The 15,556-nt window shown below is 41.0% G+C and overlaps 1 protein-coding gene across 10 annotated transcripts in view; it reads left to right on the forward strand.

Moving 5' to 3' along the window:
* Nucleotides 1-15,556, forward strand: part of stxbp5l (syntaxin binding protein 5 like) — a 111,322-nt gene that overhangs the window by 26,939 nt on the left and 68,827 nt on the right. For all 10 annotated transcript variants that reach the window (XM_031896436.1, XM_031896435.1, XM_031896437.1 and 7 more), the window contains 2 exons: nt 12,556-12,656; nt 14,843-14,977. In XM_031896436.1, coding sequence (XP_031752296.1) covers nt 12,556-12,656; nt 14,843-14,977 — 236 coding nt within the window. The remainder of the gene's footprint in view (nt 1-12,555; nt 12,657-14,842; nt 14,978-15,556) is intronic.

Raw genomic sequence — 15,556 nt, forward strand, 5'->3', positions numbered from 1 at the left:
CATCCCTTTGATTAAATTTCTATCCTGCATGGCTAATTAGCATGTAATTTAGATGCACGCTGCAGACTGAACTGATTTATATGTAGCCATGCAGCATCTACATTAATTGCTAACTAGCCATGCAGGATGTGGATTCAGTATGCGGCTGGTACTAAAGGGGTGAGGTGGCAATGCTAAATACGCCCTAGTCCTTGAAAAAACTTCTACATGTGCCAATATCTGCTAAAAAAAGCATTTTGGGCGGATATTGACTACATGTGCCTGTACCCGAGTGTATTCAATGTTTCCAGGCACAGGCACAAGTAGGAGATTTTGACGGTAGTGGGGCGTATTCCCTGCTAGCGTTTTTCAGATTGCCAAGAGTATGCAACGTGGGGCATTAGCCTTAGGCAGAAATGTATTGTTCTGTTTAAATAAATACTCAATAAAGCGCCTGCGGACAATGAATTGATGAGTTTATTATGCAGTTTGTAGTGTAATAGTGTAAATAGCAAATAGGTGTGGTGCTAATGGTAGCCTTCGCTTTAGTATTATCATATTTTCCAAAATATTACATTTTGCATAAAAAAAATTACATAATAGTAAAGGGATTGTTCACCTTTGAGTTAACTTTTACTATAATGTAGAGGGAATATTCTGAGACAATTTGCAATTGGTCTTCATTTTTTATAAATTTTTAATTTTACTTTTTGTTCAGCAGCTCTCCAGTTTGGAGTTTCAGCAGCTATCTGGTTGCTAGGGTCAAAATTACCTTAGTAACCAGGATGTGGTTTGAATGAGAGACTAGTTTATGTATAGAAGTGGGCCCCGATAGAAAAGAAAGTTACAAAAAGTAACAATAACAATAAAACTGGAGCCTCACAGAGCAATAGGGTTTGGCTGCCGGGGTCAGTGACCCCATTTGAAAGGTGGAATGTGTCAGAGGAGGAGGGCAAATAATTCAAAAACTATAATAAATAATGGAGACCAATTAAAAAGTTTCTTAGACTTGGCCATTTTATAATATACTGAAAGCTAACTTTAAGGTGAACCACCCTTTAAAAAAAGTACCACGAGAAGAGTGTGGCAAATCCATTGGCCTTTAGAGTGAAATTGTATGTATAAAAACGGAGCCCCCTGTGTCAGCTGAAATGTTCTGCTCCTGGTCTAGTTTTAATATTGTTATTGATATTAAAGTGAAAATGCTTTGCCCTGCAAATATATCCAGGCTCCTGACTAATTGCCTCATTTTCCCAAGTTCTTTGTGATATTTTTAAATGTATTTTTCCCTGTGCCATTTTGAAGAAAATAGTAATACTCGCTTGTAAATTGAGGTTAAAGCATTTTTAGTTTACTCCCCTAGGAAAGAAATATAAAACTTTAACAGCCAACCAATTCCGCTTAACAAAGTTTGTAACAAGTCAGCATTTAGTCCCATGAGTCAGGCACATTATTCAGGCCCTATGGATATTACTGCAAGTGTTATACAGCAACAATGGAAGTCAGGGAACAGGTTATCTCACTTGCAAAGACTAATTCCCAAAGACTATTTTGACAGTGTAGGTACATGTGATTAATTTAACATAGTTTCATTACAGCAAAAGCACTTAACACTTTGATTTCTGCAGTATATACAATAAAGGAGCCTGTATTGCGGGACTGGGACAATTGTGCATCAGGCTTAGCCCAGACATACTGCCAGGATTGGTACTTACACTAAGCTACTATCCACTACATGTTAATTTGCAATTCAGTTCAGAAAAACCTATCTCAATGTTTATCACGTGAAAACTCGTTTTCATATAATAACCATAAACTCACTGAACTGAATCTGGCTAATTGTATCATAACAAAGATGGCACCTATCCATCAAGGGCAACCCTTTGGTTATTGGGTAACGCCAATTCATTTTTTGGCTTCTCCAGTAGAAAACCCACTCAGTCTCCATTTTCTCTTTGCCTCTTCCCTCATTCTCCATTTTCTCTTTGCCTCTTCCCTCATTCTCCATTTTCTCTTTGCCTCTTCCCTCATTCTCCATTTTCTCTTTGCCTCTTCCCTCAGTCTCCATTTTCTCTTTGCCTCTTCCCTCATTCTCCATTTTCTCTTTGCCTCTTCCCTCATTCTCCATTTTCTCTTTGCCTCTTCCCTCATTCTCCATTTTCTCTTTGCCTCTTCCCTCATTCTCCATTTTCTCTTTGCCTCTTCCCTCATTCTCCATTTTCTCTTTCCCTTTTTTCTCATTCTCCATTTTCTCTTTCCCTCATTCTCCATTTTCTTTTTGCCTCTTCCCTCATATTCCATTTTCTCTTTGCCTCTTCCCTCATTCTCCATTTTCTCTTTGCTTTTTCCCTCATCCTCCATTTTCTCTTTGCCTCTTCCCTCATTCTCCATTTTCTATTTGCCTCTTCCCTCATTCTCCATTTTCTCTTTGCCTCTTCCCTCATTCTCCATTTTCTATTTGCCTCTTCCCTCATTCTCCATTTTCTATTTGCCTCTTCCCTCATTCTCCATTTTCTCTTTGCTTCTTCCCTCATTCTCCATTTTCTCTTTCCCTTTTTCCTCATTCTCCATTTTCTCTTTCCCCTTTCCCTCATTCTCCAATTTCTCTTTCCCTCTTCCCTCATTCTCCATTTTCTATTTGCCTCTTCCCTCATTCTCCATTTTCTCTTTCCCTCTTCCCTCATTCTCCATTTTCTTCTTGCCTCTTCCCTCATTCTCCATTTTCTCTTTGCCTCTTCCCTCATTCTCCATTTTCTCTTTGCCTCTTCCCTCATTCTCCATTTTCTCTTTCCCTCTTCCCTCATTCTCCATTTTCTCCTTGCCTCTTCCCTCATTCTCCATTTTCTCTTTCCCTCTTCCCTCATTCTCCATTTTCTCTTTGCCTCTTCCCTCATTCTCCATTTTCTCTTTGCCTCTTCCCTCATTCTCCATTTTCTATTTGCTTCTTCCCTCATTCTCCATTTTCTCTTTGCCTCTTCCCTCATTCTCCATTTTCTCTTTCCCTCTTCCCTCATTCTCCATTTTCTCTTTGCCTCTTCCCTCATTCTCCATTTTCTCTTTGCCTCTTCCCTCATTCTCCATTTTCTATTTGCTTCTTCCCTCATTCTCCATTTTCTCTTTGCCTCTTCCCTCATTCTCCATTTTCTCTTTGCCTCTTCCCTCATTCTCCATTTTCTCTTAGCCTCTTCCCTCATTCTCCATTTTCTCTTTCCCTCTTCCCTCATTCTCCATTTTCTCCTTGCCTCTTCCCTCATTCTCCATTTTCTCCTTGCCTCTTCCCTCATTCTCCATTTTCTCTTTGCCTCTTCCCTCATTCTCCATTTTCTATTTGCTTCTTCCCTCATTCTCCATTTTCTCTTTGCCTCTTCCCTCATTCTCCATTTTCTATTTGCCTCTTCCCTCATTCTCCATTTTCTATTTGCCTCTTCCCTCATTCTCCATTTTCTTTTTTTTTTTTTTGTATTTCAACATGTCTTTCATTCTCCATTTTCTATTTGCCTCTTCCCTCATTCTCCATTTTCTATTTGCCTCTTCCCTCATTCTCCATTTTCTCTTTGCCTCTTCCCTCATTCTCCATTTTCTCTTTCCCTTTTTCCTCATTCTCCATTTTCTCTTTCCCCTTTCCCTCATTCTCCATTTTCTCTTTGCTTTTTCCCTCATCCTCCATTTTCTCTTTGCCTCTTCCCTCATTCTCCATTTTCTATTTGCCTCTTCCCTCATTCTCCATTTTCTCTTTGCCTCTTCCCTCATTCTCCATTTTCTCTTTGCTTTTTCCCTCATCCTCCATTTTCTCTTTGCCTCTTCCCTCATTCTCCATTTTCTATTTGCCTCTTCCCTCATTCTCCATTTTCTCTTTGCCTCTTCCCTCATTCTCCATTTTCTATTTGCCTCTTCCCTCATTCTCCATTTTCTATTTGCCTCTTCCCTCATTCTCCATTTTCTCTTTGCTTCTTCCCTCATTCTCCATTTTCTCTTTCCCTTTTTCCTCATTCTCCATTTTCTCTTTCCCCTTTCCCTCATTCTCCAATTTCTCTTTCCCTCTTCCCTCATTCTCCATTTTCTATTTGCCTCTTCCCTCATTCTCCATTTTCTCTTTCCCTCTTCCCTCATTCTCCATTTTCTTCTTGCCTCTTCCCTCATTCTCCATTTTCTCTTTGCCTCTTCCCTCATTCTCCATTTTCTCTTTGCCTCTTCCCTCATTCTCCATTTTCTCTTTCCCTCTTCCCTCATTCTCCATTTTCTCCTTGCCTCTTCCCTCATTCTCCATTTCTCTTTCCCTCTTCCCTCATTCTCCATTTTCTCTTTGCCTCTTCCCTCATTCTCCATTTTCTCTTTGCCTCTTCCCTCATTCTCCATTTTCTATTTGCTTCTTCCCTCATTCTCCATTTTCTCTTTGCCTCTTCCCTCATTCTCCATTTTCTCTTTCCCTCTTCCCTCATTCTCCATTTTCTCTTTGCCTCTTCCCTCATTCTCCATTTTCTCTTTGCCTCTTCCCTCATTCTCCATTTTCTATTTGCTTCTTCCCTCATTCTCCATTTTCTCTTTGCCTCTTCCCTCATTCTCCATTTTCTCTTTGCCTCTTCCCTCATTCTCCATTTTCTCTTAGCCTCTTCCCTCATTCTCCATTTTCTCTTTCCCTCTTCCCTCATTCTCCATTTTCTCCTTGCCTCTTCCCTCATTCTCCATTTTCTCCTTGCCTCTTCCCTCATTCTCCATTTTCTCTTTGCCTCTTCCCTCATTCTCCATTTTCTATTTGCTTCTTCCCTCATTCTCCATTTTCTCTTTGCCTCTTCCCTCATTCTCCATTTTCTATTTGCCTCTTCCCTCATTCTCCATTTTCTATTTGCCTCTTCCCTCATTCTCCATTTTCTATTTGCCTCTTCCCTCATTCTCCATTTTCTATTTGCCTCTTCCCTCATTCTCCATTTTCTCTTTGCCTCTTCCCTCATTCTCCATTTTCTCTTTCCCTTTTTCCTCATTCTCCATTTTCTCTTTCCCCTTTCCCTCATTCTCCATTTTCTCTTTGCTTTTTCCCTCATCCTCCATTTTCTCTTTGCCTCTTCCCTCATTCTCCATTTTCTCTTTCCCTCTTCCCTCATTCTCCATTTTCTCTTTGCCTCTTCCCTCATTCTCCATTTTCTCTTTGCCTCTTCCCTCATTCTCCATTTTCTCTTTGCCTCTTCCCTCATATTCCATTTTCTCTTTGCCTCTTCCCTCATTCTCCATTTTCTATTTGCTTCTTCCCTCATTCTCCATTTTCTCTTTGCCTCTTCCCTCATTCTCCATTTTCTCTTTCCCTCTTCCCTCATTCTCCATTTTCTCTTTGCCTCTTCCCTCATTCTCCATTTTCTCTTTGCCTCTTCCCTCATTCTCCATTTTCTCTTTGCCTCTTCCCTCATTCTCCATTTTCTCTTTCCCTCTTCCCTCATTCTCCATTTTCTCCTTGCCTCTTCCCTCATTCTCCATTTTCTCTTTGCCTCTTCCCTCATTCTCTATTTTCTATTTGCCTCTTCCCTCATTCTCCATTTTCTCTTTGCCTCTTCCCTCAGTCTCCATTTTCTCTTTCCCTCTTCCCTCAGTCTCCATTTTCTCTTTGCCTCTTCCCTCATTCTCCATTTTCTCTTTGCCTCTTCCCTCATTCTCCATTTTCTCTTTGCCTCTTCCCTCATTCTCCATTTTCTCTTTGCCTCTTCCCTCATTCTCCATTTTCTCTTTGCCTCTTTCCTCAATCTCCATTTTCTCTTTGCTTTTTCCCTCATCCTCCATTTTCTCTTTGCCTCTTCCCTCAGTCTCCATTTTCTCTTTGCCTCTTCCCTCAGTCTCCATTTTATTTTTGCCTCTTCTTTCATTTTCAATTTTCTCTTTCCCAATGACTCATGCTCTATTTTCTCTTTACCTTTTTCGTCATTCTCCATTTTCTCTTTGCCTCTACTCTCATTCTCCATTTTCTCTTCCCCTTTCCCTCATTCTCTATTTTCTCTTTCCCTTTTTCCTCATTCTCCATTTTCTCTTTGCCTCTTCCCTCATTCTCCATTTTCTCTTTCCCTTTTTCCTCATTCTCCATTTTCTCTTTCCCCTTTCCCTCATTCTCCAATTTCTCTTTCCCTCTTCCCTCATTCTCCATTTTCTATTTGCCTCTTCCCTCATTCTCCATTTTCTCTTTCCCTCTTCCCTCATTCTCCATTTTCTTCTTGCCTCTTCCCTCATTCTCCATTTTCTCTTTGCCTCTTCCCTCATTCTCCATTTTCTCTTTGCCTCTTCCCTCATTCTCCATTTTCTCTTTCCCTCTTCCCTCATTCTCCATTTTCTCCTTGCCTCTTCCCTCATTCTCCATTTTCTCTTTCCCTCTTCCCTCATTCTCCATTTTCTCTTTGCCTCTTCCCTCATTCTCCATTTTCTCTTTGCCTCTTCCCTCATTCTCCATTTTCTATTTGCTTCTTCCCTCATTCTCCATTTTCTCTTTGCCTCTTCCCTCATTCTCCATTTTCTCTTTCCCTCTTCCCTCATTCTCCATTTTCTCTTTGCCTCTTCCCTCATTCTCCATTTTCTCTTTGCCTCTTCCCTCATTCTCCATTTTCTATTTGCTTCTTCCCTCATTCTCCATTTTCTCTTTGCCTCTTCCCTCATTCTCCATTTTCTCTTTGCCTCTTCCCTCATTCTCCATTTTCTCTTAGCCTCTTCCCTCATTCTCCATTTTCTCTTTCCCTCTTCCCTCATTCTCCATTTTCTCCTTGCCTCTTCCCTCATTCTCCATTTTCTCCTTGCCTCTTCCCTCATTCTCCATTTTCTCTTTGCCTCTTCCCTCATTCTCCATTTTCTCTTTGCTTCTTCCCTCATTCTCCATTTTCTCTTTGCCTCTTCCCTCATTCTCCATTTTCTCTTTGCTTCTTCCCTCATTCTCCATTTTCTCTTTGCCTCTTCCCTCATTCTCCATTTTCTATTTGCCTCTTCCCTCATTCTCCATTTTCTATTTGCCTCTTCCCTCATTCTCCATTTTCTATTTGCCTCTTCCCTCATTCTCCATTTTCTATTTGCCTCTTCCCTCATTCTCCATTTTCTCTTTGCCTCTTCCCTCATTCTCCATTTTCTCTTTCCCTTTTTCCTCATTCTCCATTTTCTCTTTCCCCTTTCCCTCATTCTCCATTTTCTCTTTGCTTTTTCCCTCATCCTCCATTTTCTCTTTGCCTCTTCCCTCATTCTCCATTTTCTCTTTCCCTCTTCCCTCATTCTCCATTTTCTCTTTGCCTCTTCCCTCATTCTCCATTTTCTCTTTGCCTCTTCCCTCATTCTCCATTTTCTCTTTGCCTCTTCCCTCATATTCCATTTTCTCTTTGCCTCTTCCCTCATTCTCCATTTTCTATTTGCTTCTTCCCTCATTCTCCATTTTCTCTTTGCCTCTTCCCTCATTCTCCATTTTCTCTTTCCCTCTTCCCTCATTCTCCATTTTCTCTTTGCCTCTTCCCTCATTCTCCATTTTCTCTTTGCCTCTTCCCTCATTCTCCATTTTCTCTTTGCCTCTTCCCTCATTCTCCATTTTCTCTTTCTCTCTTCCCTCATTCTCCATTTTCTCCTTGCCTCTTCCCTCATTCTCCATTTTCTCTTTGCCTCTTCCCTCATTCTCCATTTTCTATTTGCCTCTTCCCTCATTCTCCATTTTCTCTTTGCCTCTTCCCTCATTCTCCATTTTCTCTTTCCCTCTTCCCTCAGTCTCCATTTTCTCTTTGCCTCTTCCCTCATTCTCCATTTTCTCTTTGCCTCTTCCCTCATTCTCCATTTTCTCTTTGCCTCTTCCCTCATTCTCCATTTTCTCTTTGCCTCTTCCCTCAGTCTCCATTTTCTCTTTGCCTCTTCCCTCATTCTCCATTTTCTCTTTGCCTCTTTCCTCAATCTCCATTTTCTCTTTGCTTTTTCCCTCATCCTCCATTTTCTCTTTGCCTCTTCCCTCAGTCTCCATTTTCTCTTTGCCTCTTCCCTCAGTCTCCATTTTATTTTTGCCTCTTCTTTCATTTTCAATTTTCTCTTTCCCAATGACTCATGCTCTATTTTCTCTTTACCTTTTTCGTCATTCTCCATTTTCTCTTTGCCTCTACTCTCATTCTCCATTTTCTCTTCCCCTTTCCCTCATTCTCTATTTTCTCTTTCCCTTTTTCCTCATTCTCCATTTTCTCTTTGCCTCTTCCCTCATTCTCCATTTTCTCTTTGCCTCTTCCCTCATTCTCCATTTTCTCTTTGCCTCTTCCCTCAGTCTCCATTTTCTCTTTGCTTCTTCCCTCATTCTCCATTTTCTCTTTGCCTCTTCCCTCATTCTCCATTTTCTCTTTGCCTCTTCCCTCAGTCTCCATTTTCTCTTTGCTTCTTCCCTCATTCTCCATTTTCTCTTTGCCTCTTCCCTCATTCTCCATTTTCTATTTGCCTCTTCCCTCATTCTCCATTTTCTATTTGCCTCTTCCCTCATTCTCCATTTTCTATTTGCCTCTTCCCTCATTCTCCATTTTCTATTTGCCTCTTCCCTCATTCTCCATTTTCTCTTTGCTTCTTCCCTCATTCTCCATTTTCTCTTTCCCTTTTTCCTCATTCTCCATTTTCTCTTTCCCCTTTCCCTCATTCTCCAATTTCTCTTTCCCTCTTCCCTCATTCTCCATTTTCTCTTTGCCTTTTTCCTCAGTCTCCATTTTCTCTTTCCCTTTTTCCTCATTGTCCATTTTCTCTTTTCCTCTTCCCTCATTCTCCATTTTCTCTTTCCCTCTTCCCTCATTCTCCATTTTCTCTTTCCCTTTTTCCTCATTCTCCATTTTCTCTTTCCCCTTTCCCTCATTCTCCATTTTCTCTTTCCCTCTTCCCTCATTCTCCATTTTCTCTTTGCCTCTTCCCTCATTCTCCATTTTCTCTTTCCCTCTTCCCTCTTCCCTCATTCTCTATTTTCTCTTTCTTCCCTCATTCTCCATTTTCTCTTTGCTTTTTCCCTCATCCTCCATTTTCTCTGTGCCTCTTCCCTCATTCTCCATTTTCTCCTTGCCTCTTCCCTCATCCTCCATTTTCTCTGTGCCTCTTCCCTCATTCTCTATTTTCTTTTTCCCTCATTCTCCATGTTCACTTTCCCCTTTCCCTCATTCCCACTTGGAGAGCATTATTTCCTCATTTGCAAATAGTAGTACCTGTCGCATTGTTTTTCTTTCTTTCTAAGAAGGCATGTAACCCTTGTTTGAAACCCGGCTATGTATTATTCATGAATTTTGCATTTCAGCAACCCTTCCAATATTTTCTTTTGTTCGGATGTCAAGCTTAAAGGTCTTTACGTCTCAGGCTGAGACCATATTACCATTGTAAATAATGGAATTACATCATGTTTCCTTCGGTGCTTTGGCTCCGTACAATACAAAAGAGTATTTTTGCACAATGTCGTTTGTTAGCCAAGTGAAACTGCCTTCTCGTAAGCTTTATGTGCTGCTGCCATACAGGTGCATTACAGGTTTGAGTACCTTTGGCTTGTTTTCCTATTTTATCTAACGTATCTCTAAAGCTAAAAGAAACAGACATGCAGAGCCATGTTAAGTAAAGTTTATTTTAATTGATAACCATGATAGAAATGAATTTGGAATTGTTTTTTTTTTAGGGTGACAGGTCCCCTTTAACTGAATAGCCCTAGGCTTTGTGTTTTACCTGATGGATTTAAAATATATATTCCCTATTGTATGATGTCAATTTTCTTAAAAAGAGTGATGAGAATGGAGATGTCAGCAGAGCACAAACATGATTAAATAAGCTTTCTGCAAGATTTCATAAGAATAAATAAGGGTGATCCAATCTCAGGTGTTTTGGGGAACAATGGGGATCAGGGGATCAGCCTGTTACCTGCTCGGAGGCTTTGCTGCAAAGCCGGCAATGAGTCACGTAGTGCACAAAGGGTAACAGCCGCTCAGTGCCGGTGATTGGATTTCTCTAAGGAAACTGTATCGCTGCATTTCTGCCTGTAATCCGAAGTGCTTTAGTGCCACAAACAATTTGTCAACTGACTTAAGGGGTCACAGCACTAATAATATGTGGAGCACTTTAATAGAAATGGGACGTTTACATGGACGGCACGTCTGTTTGCTGGAAAATGATTTCTAAAGATCGCTCAGAGCGCGATGATTGAACTGCAGGCCTCAAACTCATGCCAACGGCCACGGGCCTCCTGTGCTCCAAGCAATAGGATTTAAAGGGTACCTATTACCCTAAGAAATAACTCCAAATCCTTTTCAATCATGCTAATGAAGCAAAATAAACTTTACTTAAGCAATATAAATTGTTTAAATATAGGTTCCTTTAGTCTTGGAATTTACAATCACAGCAAGCAGGCCGGCGCCATGTTGTTGAAAGGTGCCATGTTATTGTATAACCCCCAAATCCTTTGTATTCACTGTCTAGTCAACATCTAGGAAGTGCTGAGTGAGAAGTTAAAGTAATTGTAATTACATATATACATATATTACATATATAATTGACAGATCAGATTTGAAAATACATTTATTACAAGTATGAATAATTGAAAACCTTATAGCATTGGTCCCTAAACTGTGAGTCCAGCTTCCCTTGGGGGCCAATAGATTGAATGGGGGGGTGGAATTTTGACTATTTGCAGCCACAGCCATAAACTATTGCTCTGTGAGGCTCCAGTTTTATTGTTATCGTTACTTTTTATTCTTTATCTTTCTGTTCAGCCCCTCCCCTATTCATATTCCAGCTTCTCATTCAAACCACTGCCTGGTTGCTAAGGTAATTTGGACCCTAGCAACCAGATAGCTGGAAAGTTGCCGAATTATTATTAAAATAATTTAAAAAACTACAAACAATGAAAAATGAAGACTAATTGCAAATTGTCTCAGACTATTACTCTCTGCATCATACTAACAGTTAACTCAAAGGTGATACAAAACCTATGAATATTCCAGTTAGAATTTCCACACTGCAGCACTGAGCTCATATTTAAAAGAAATCGGGCAGATTTACCCTTTACTCCATTTTCAGTAGCAATGTTTTTCCATTGTTTCTCTATTTTCCAATAGAGAACGCATCATATCTTCTCCAGATGTTTCATATGTGAGGGTTGAAAAAACATGTATACATGTGGCATTTGATGCCAAGTGCTATTGGCCAAGTGAGAAGGATCGGTTCCTTTAGTGGCACCCCCCCAGGCAAACTGAGTAGTGGCACCCCCCCAGGCAGACTGAGTAATGGTATGGCCCCGCTGCCCACTCTGGCACAAACCATCCCTAGTAGTTAAATTGCACCACGTGTGGATCGACTGACTTTGTTCTGCTCCATTTGACCCTTATGCTCAGCCATCTTCAGGCCAATCACACATATCCATCCTCCTTCTGCTCAATCCAATGGGTAGAACTAATATACGTTATTATTTACATTGACTGTGATGTCAGGCTGGTTCCTTGCCATAAATACTGAGAAGCGTTTCCTTCACATTATAATTAGTGATGAACTGGCATATAAGCAAAATGGCACTAGGGATGCACCAAATCCACCCTCCCGCGGAACCTTGAATTGGCCCACCGGCATACCAGGGAAACTCCCACAGGGCCCAGGTGTCAGTGGGCCCTCCTGCTCCTGAGCAATTGGCCTGCTTCATGGCCATCCCCTATATCTGTATGGAAACAAAGAGGCTTTATAGATGGAAGAATAGAGTATAGTATGGAGAGAAAGGAGACCAGGATAATGAAGAGGTTATGGGAGGAAAGGATGAAATATAGTTTATAGAGAGTGGGCCATGGTCTGAGGGGTACTGGGGGGCCCCTGGCATCTCAGTTCAACACTGCCTGTCCTAGTGCTTAGAGGGTCTCGGTAATTACTGTTTCATTCTTTGGGTTATCTGCTCATGTATTCCCTGCTTCTGGTAAATTAGGAAAAGTGAAATTGTCCAGCACAGAAGTCAGATGGTTTTCCCAAAATCCTTTTATGTGATGGTCAATCCTTTTATGTGATGGTCAATCCTTTGATTTGTTGTTTGATTTGTTGTTATATTATAGGCAGATAAAAGAAGGTTACTCCAGACTAATATGCCAATGGGACACATATGTAGGTACTACATTGCACTGGGACTGTGTCATTAAGTTCTCTGACTCTCTGTCTGATGGGCCCCACTGAACATTTTAATAAAATAATATGTCTGACCACATTACACTGTATAGGGACAGTCTCATTAGGGGGCATTCCTGAACTCCTGGGAAGAGGGCAAGATCCATATTGTAGAATTGCCCCAGGCAGCTGCACACTGGGAGGTTTTTGAGGCTGCAATGTCTGTATTATATTGGAAAGCCAACACCAGTATTTCATTTGCTGTGCCGAGTTATCGACTTGGGATGTGCAAGGGGGTGAGTATCTCTCGGTATTTCCATCGGTCAAGGTAGAAAAGCCACACAGTACCAGGATCAGAGACGGCAGCATTGCAAGTGAGGATTTACTGTATAAACAAAGAGACAATATTCCTATCAAATCATCATTGCTTTGTATTTGCTGACTTGGGGCTATTGATCAATATAGTGACCTTGCCTTAAGTTATTCCTTTTCTTCTTTTTAATGCAGGGTGCCTTGGTTAGTGCCTGTGCAGATGAGACCCTTCATTTGTGGAACCTGAGGCAGAAACGACCGGCCGTCCTTCATTCACTGAAATTTAATAAAGAACGGTAAGAAAATACCATTTTCTTAGATAGGGAGATACAGATACCTGCCTGTATACAATAGGCACCAATAGTACTTGGGCGATGTTTGTAAGTTTTAGTACTCGACAGTGACCTGTATTTATAGAGCGTCAGCTCATCAGGCCATTTGCACAAGTTCTGTGAAATCACAATGCAGCCCTAGCCAGCCCCCACCACCGGCCCTACCCCCCTCCCCTGAGCACACAGTAATTAAACTTACTTCAGCGCACCGAGGGAGGGAGATGGGTGGCCTGGGGGAGCTCTGACGAGGATTGGGTCTGGGCCGGGGCCCACCGGGTTTTTTCCCGGCACCCCAGCTGCAACTCTCAGCTCACAGGCGAAAGTGAGATCCAGTCACAATGGTACCATGATTCTCATTGAGCCAGGGGTTAATCTTTTAAAGTAGATGAGTGGAAGTGTGAATTGTTGTGAAACCGCTGGGGTAAGGATGGCAAAGGGGCATTGTGAGCTGCTGACAAGCGGTGTCGCAGGCCCCCTCCTCTGTTCAGGGATGGTTTTTCCCGTCTGGCTAAAATGGCTTCTGGCACACCTTTTCCTTGAGATTTAGATTTAGACTTCTTGCCCTGAGGAGTTACCCCCCTATGTTGGGCCATTCTCTTACAGAGAGGTAGTTTTGTTCCCCAATGTACAAGTCAGAGCACTCGTCACTACAACGGGTGGCACAGACCTCATTACTTTTCATGTGCTTTGCTGTCTGTCAAGTCAGAGCGATAAAGGCGATAAGATCTCCATTCCCTGGATACAGGTTAGCATCAGCATTGTATGATTTATGGTTCCTAACTGACTAACAATGTAAATACTGCAGTAACTGTATTTCCAAGAAGGATTATATGTTAGTGTGCGGTGTAATCACTGCAGCAGCCTTGCCCATTGCCTGCTCCCCTCTCCCCAAGTCTCTGTGCGAAGATACACGCAGTTTTATACAAACCAATCTCCATTTAACCAATGTCTTGTAGAGCTCTTCTAGCAGATGGAAACCTGGGCCCTGCCGTTTCTGGGAGGTATTTTGTTCAAGTGCTGATCCGTTTCAAATCTCTCTCCTACATGTGTAGCACGGAAATGTCTGGCTGCAGCCCCCGGGGGGACATGTTCTGGCTGGGACACCTGCTGAAATAGCACTTCTGCAACTAATGGACTTTTTAGCTTTTCCCATTTCTAAGCTTGAAACCTTCTCCATCTCCCACAATGAGCAGACTCCCGTATGTGTGTATATATCTATATATAATATACAGTTTGGTCATTTCCCTATGGGACCAATCGGTAACTTAGATCCTTATAAACGGTGCTAAGTGATGTCGTCAGTTATAATCGGAGCTTAGTGATGTCATTTCTGTCACATGACTCACTAAAACTTATATATTATATATATATTAGTATATTATAATTAATTAAGTACTCCCTGTTGTAAAATATGAGGGTATTGGCCTTGTGCTTTTATATGGTCATGGAATTCCTCGGGGACTTATAATATCCCTATATGTTACAATAGGGATATTATAAGTCACAGAGGAGTTCCTTACAATATATAGTGAATAAAGTACCCCCTATTGTAACATATAGGGATATTATAAGTCCCCGAGGAGTTCCTTATAATATATAGTGAATAAAGTACCCCCTATTGTAACATATAGGGATATTATAAGTCCCCGAGGAGTTCCTTATAATATATAGTGAATAAAGTGCCCCCTATTGTAACATATAGGGATATTATAAGCCCCCGAGGAGTTCCTTATAATATATAGTGAATAAAGTGCCCCCTATTGTAACATATAGGGATATTATAAGCCCCCGAGGAGTTCCTTATAATATATAGTGAATAAAGTACCCCCTATTGTAACATATAGGGATATTATAAGTCATATACAAGTTTTAGTGAGTCAGTGACAGAAATGACATCACTAAGCTCTGATTATAACTGGTGACATCACTAAGCACCGTTTATAAGGATATAATTTACACTTATAGATATAAAATTCACAGCACAAATCATTTGTTTGGGCAGCAATCAGAAACAATATCACGTCTCACTCACGTCAGAATGAAATGTGGTTGAGCAGTTTATCTTCCCTGTGCATTAATGTTACACTATGCACATTTCCTACTTCCAGCCGCTGATTCAGTGACAAGACCCGCCTTGTTGTATTTTGCAGGATCACCTGTTGCCATTTACCCTTCCAGAGTAAGTGGCTGTATGTCGGCACAGAAAGGGGCAACACGCACATTGTAAATATTGAATCCTTCATTCTCTCTGGATACGTTGTTATGTGGAACAAGGCAATAGAACTGTAAGTACATTTATTTCACTTATTAGTGTTTATTCCATGATAAAGTGTTTCTCCATCTGTGCATATATACTGTATATATTCAAGACATGTACAGAGATAGCTTATTATTATTATTATTGCAGGAGTATTCATTGTTCTTATGCAGTACAGAGCTGGTAACCCAACAGCTAAAGATCACTGAATATATTTTATGTTCTCTAATTAGGACCCAGGAACATAAAGGAACATTCATGGTCTTTATTCTTTACCAGGAACCCAAGAACCCCCTAATAGGGGGACATCAACTAAATCCTTTGTAAAGGATTTGGCTAAATACTGAACCGAATCCTAATTAACATAGGTAAATTAGGATATGGAAGGGTTAAAGAGCGAAACATTTTCAACTTCTGTGTTTATGTGACAAAAGGTCGTGTGATTTTAAGGATTCGGTTTGACCAGGAGCATGGACTGAATCTGAATCCTGCTGAAAAATGCAGAATCTTGGCTGCATCCAGAACTGAATCCAGGGCGGTTTTTAGTATGTTATAGAATGGCCTATTCTTAGCAACTTTTCAATTGGTCTTCATTATTTATTCCTTA

Source organism: Xenopus tropicalis, chromosome 2 (genome assembly GCF_000004195.4).
Source record: "Xenopus tropicalis strain Nigerian chromosome 2, UCB_Xtro_10.0, whole genome shotgun sequence".
In the NCBI taxonomy this organism is placed as follows: domain Eukaryota; kingdom Metazoa; phylum Chordata; class Amphibia; order Anura; family Pipidae; genus Xenopus; species Xenopus tropicalis.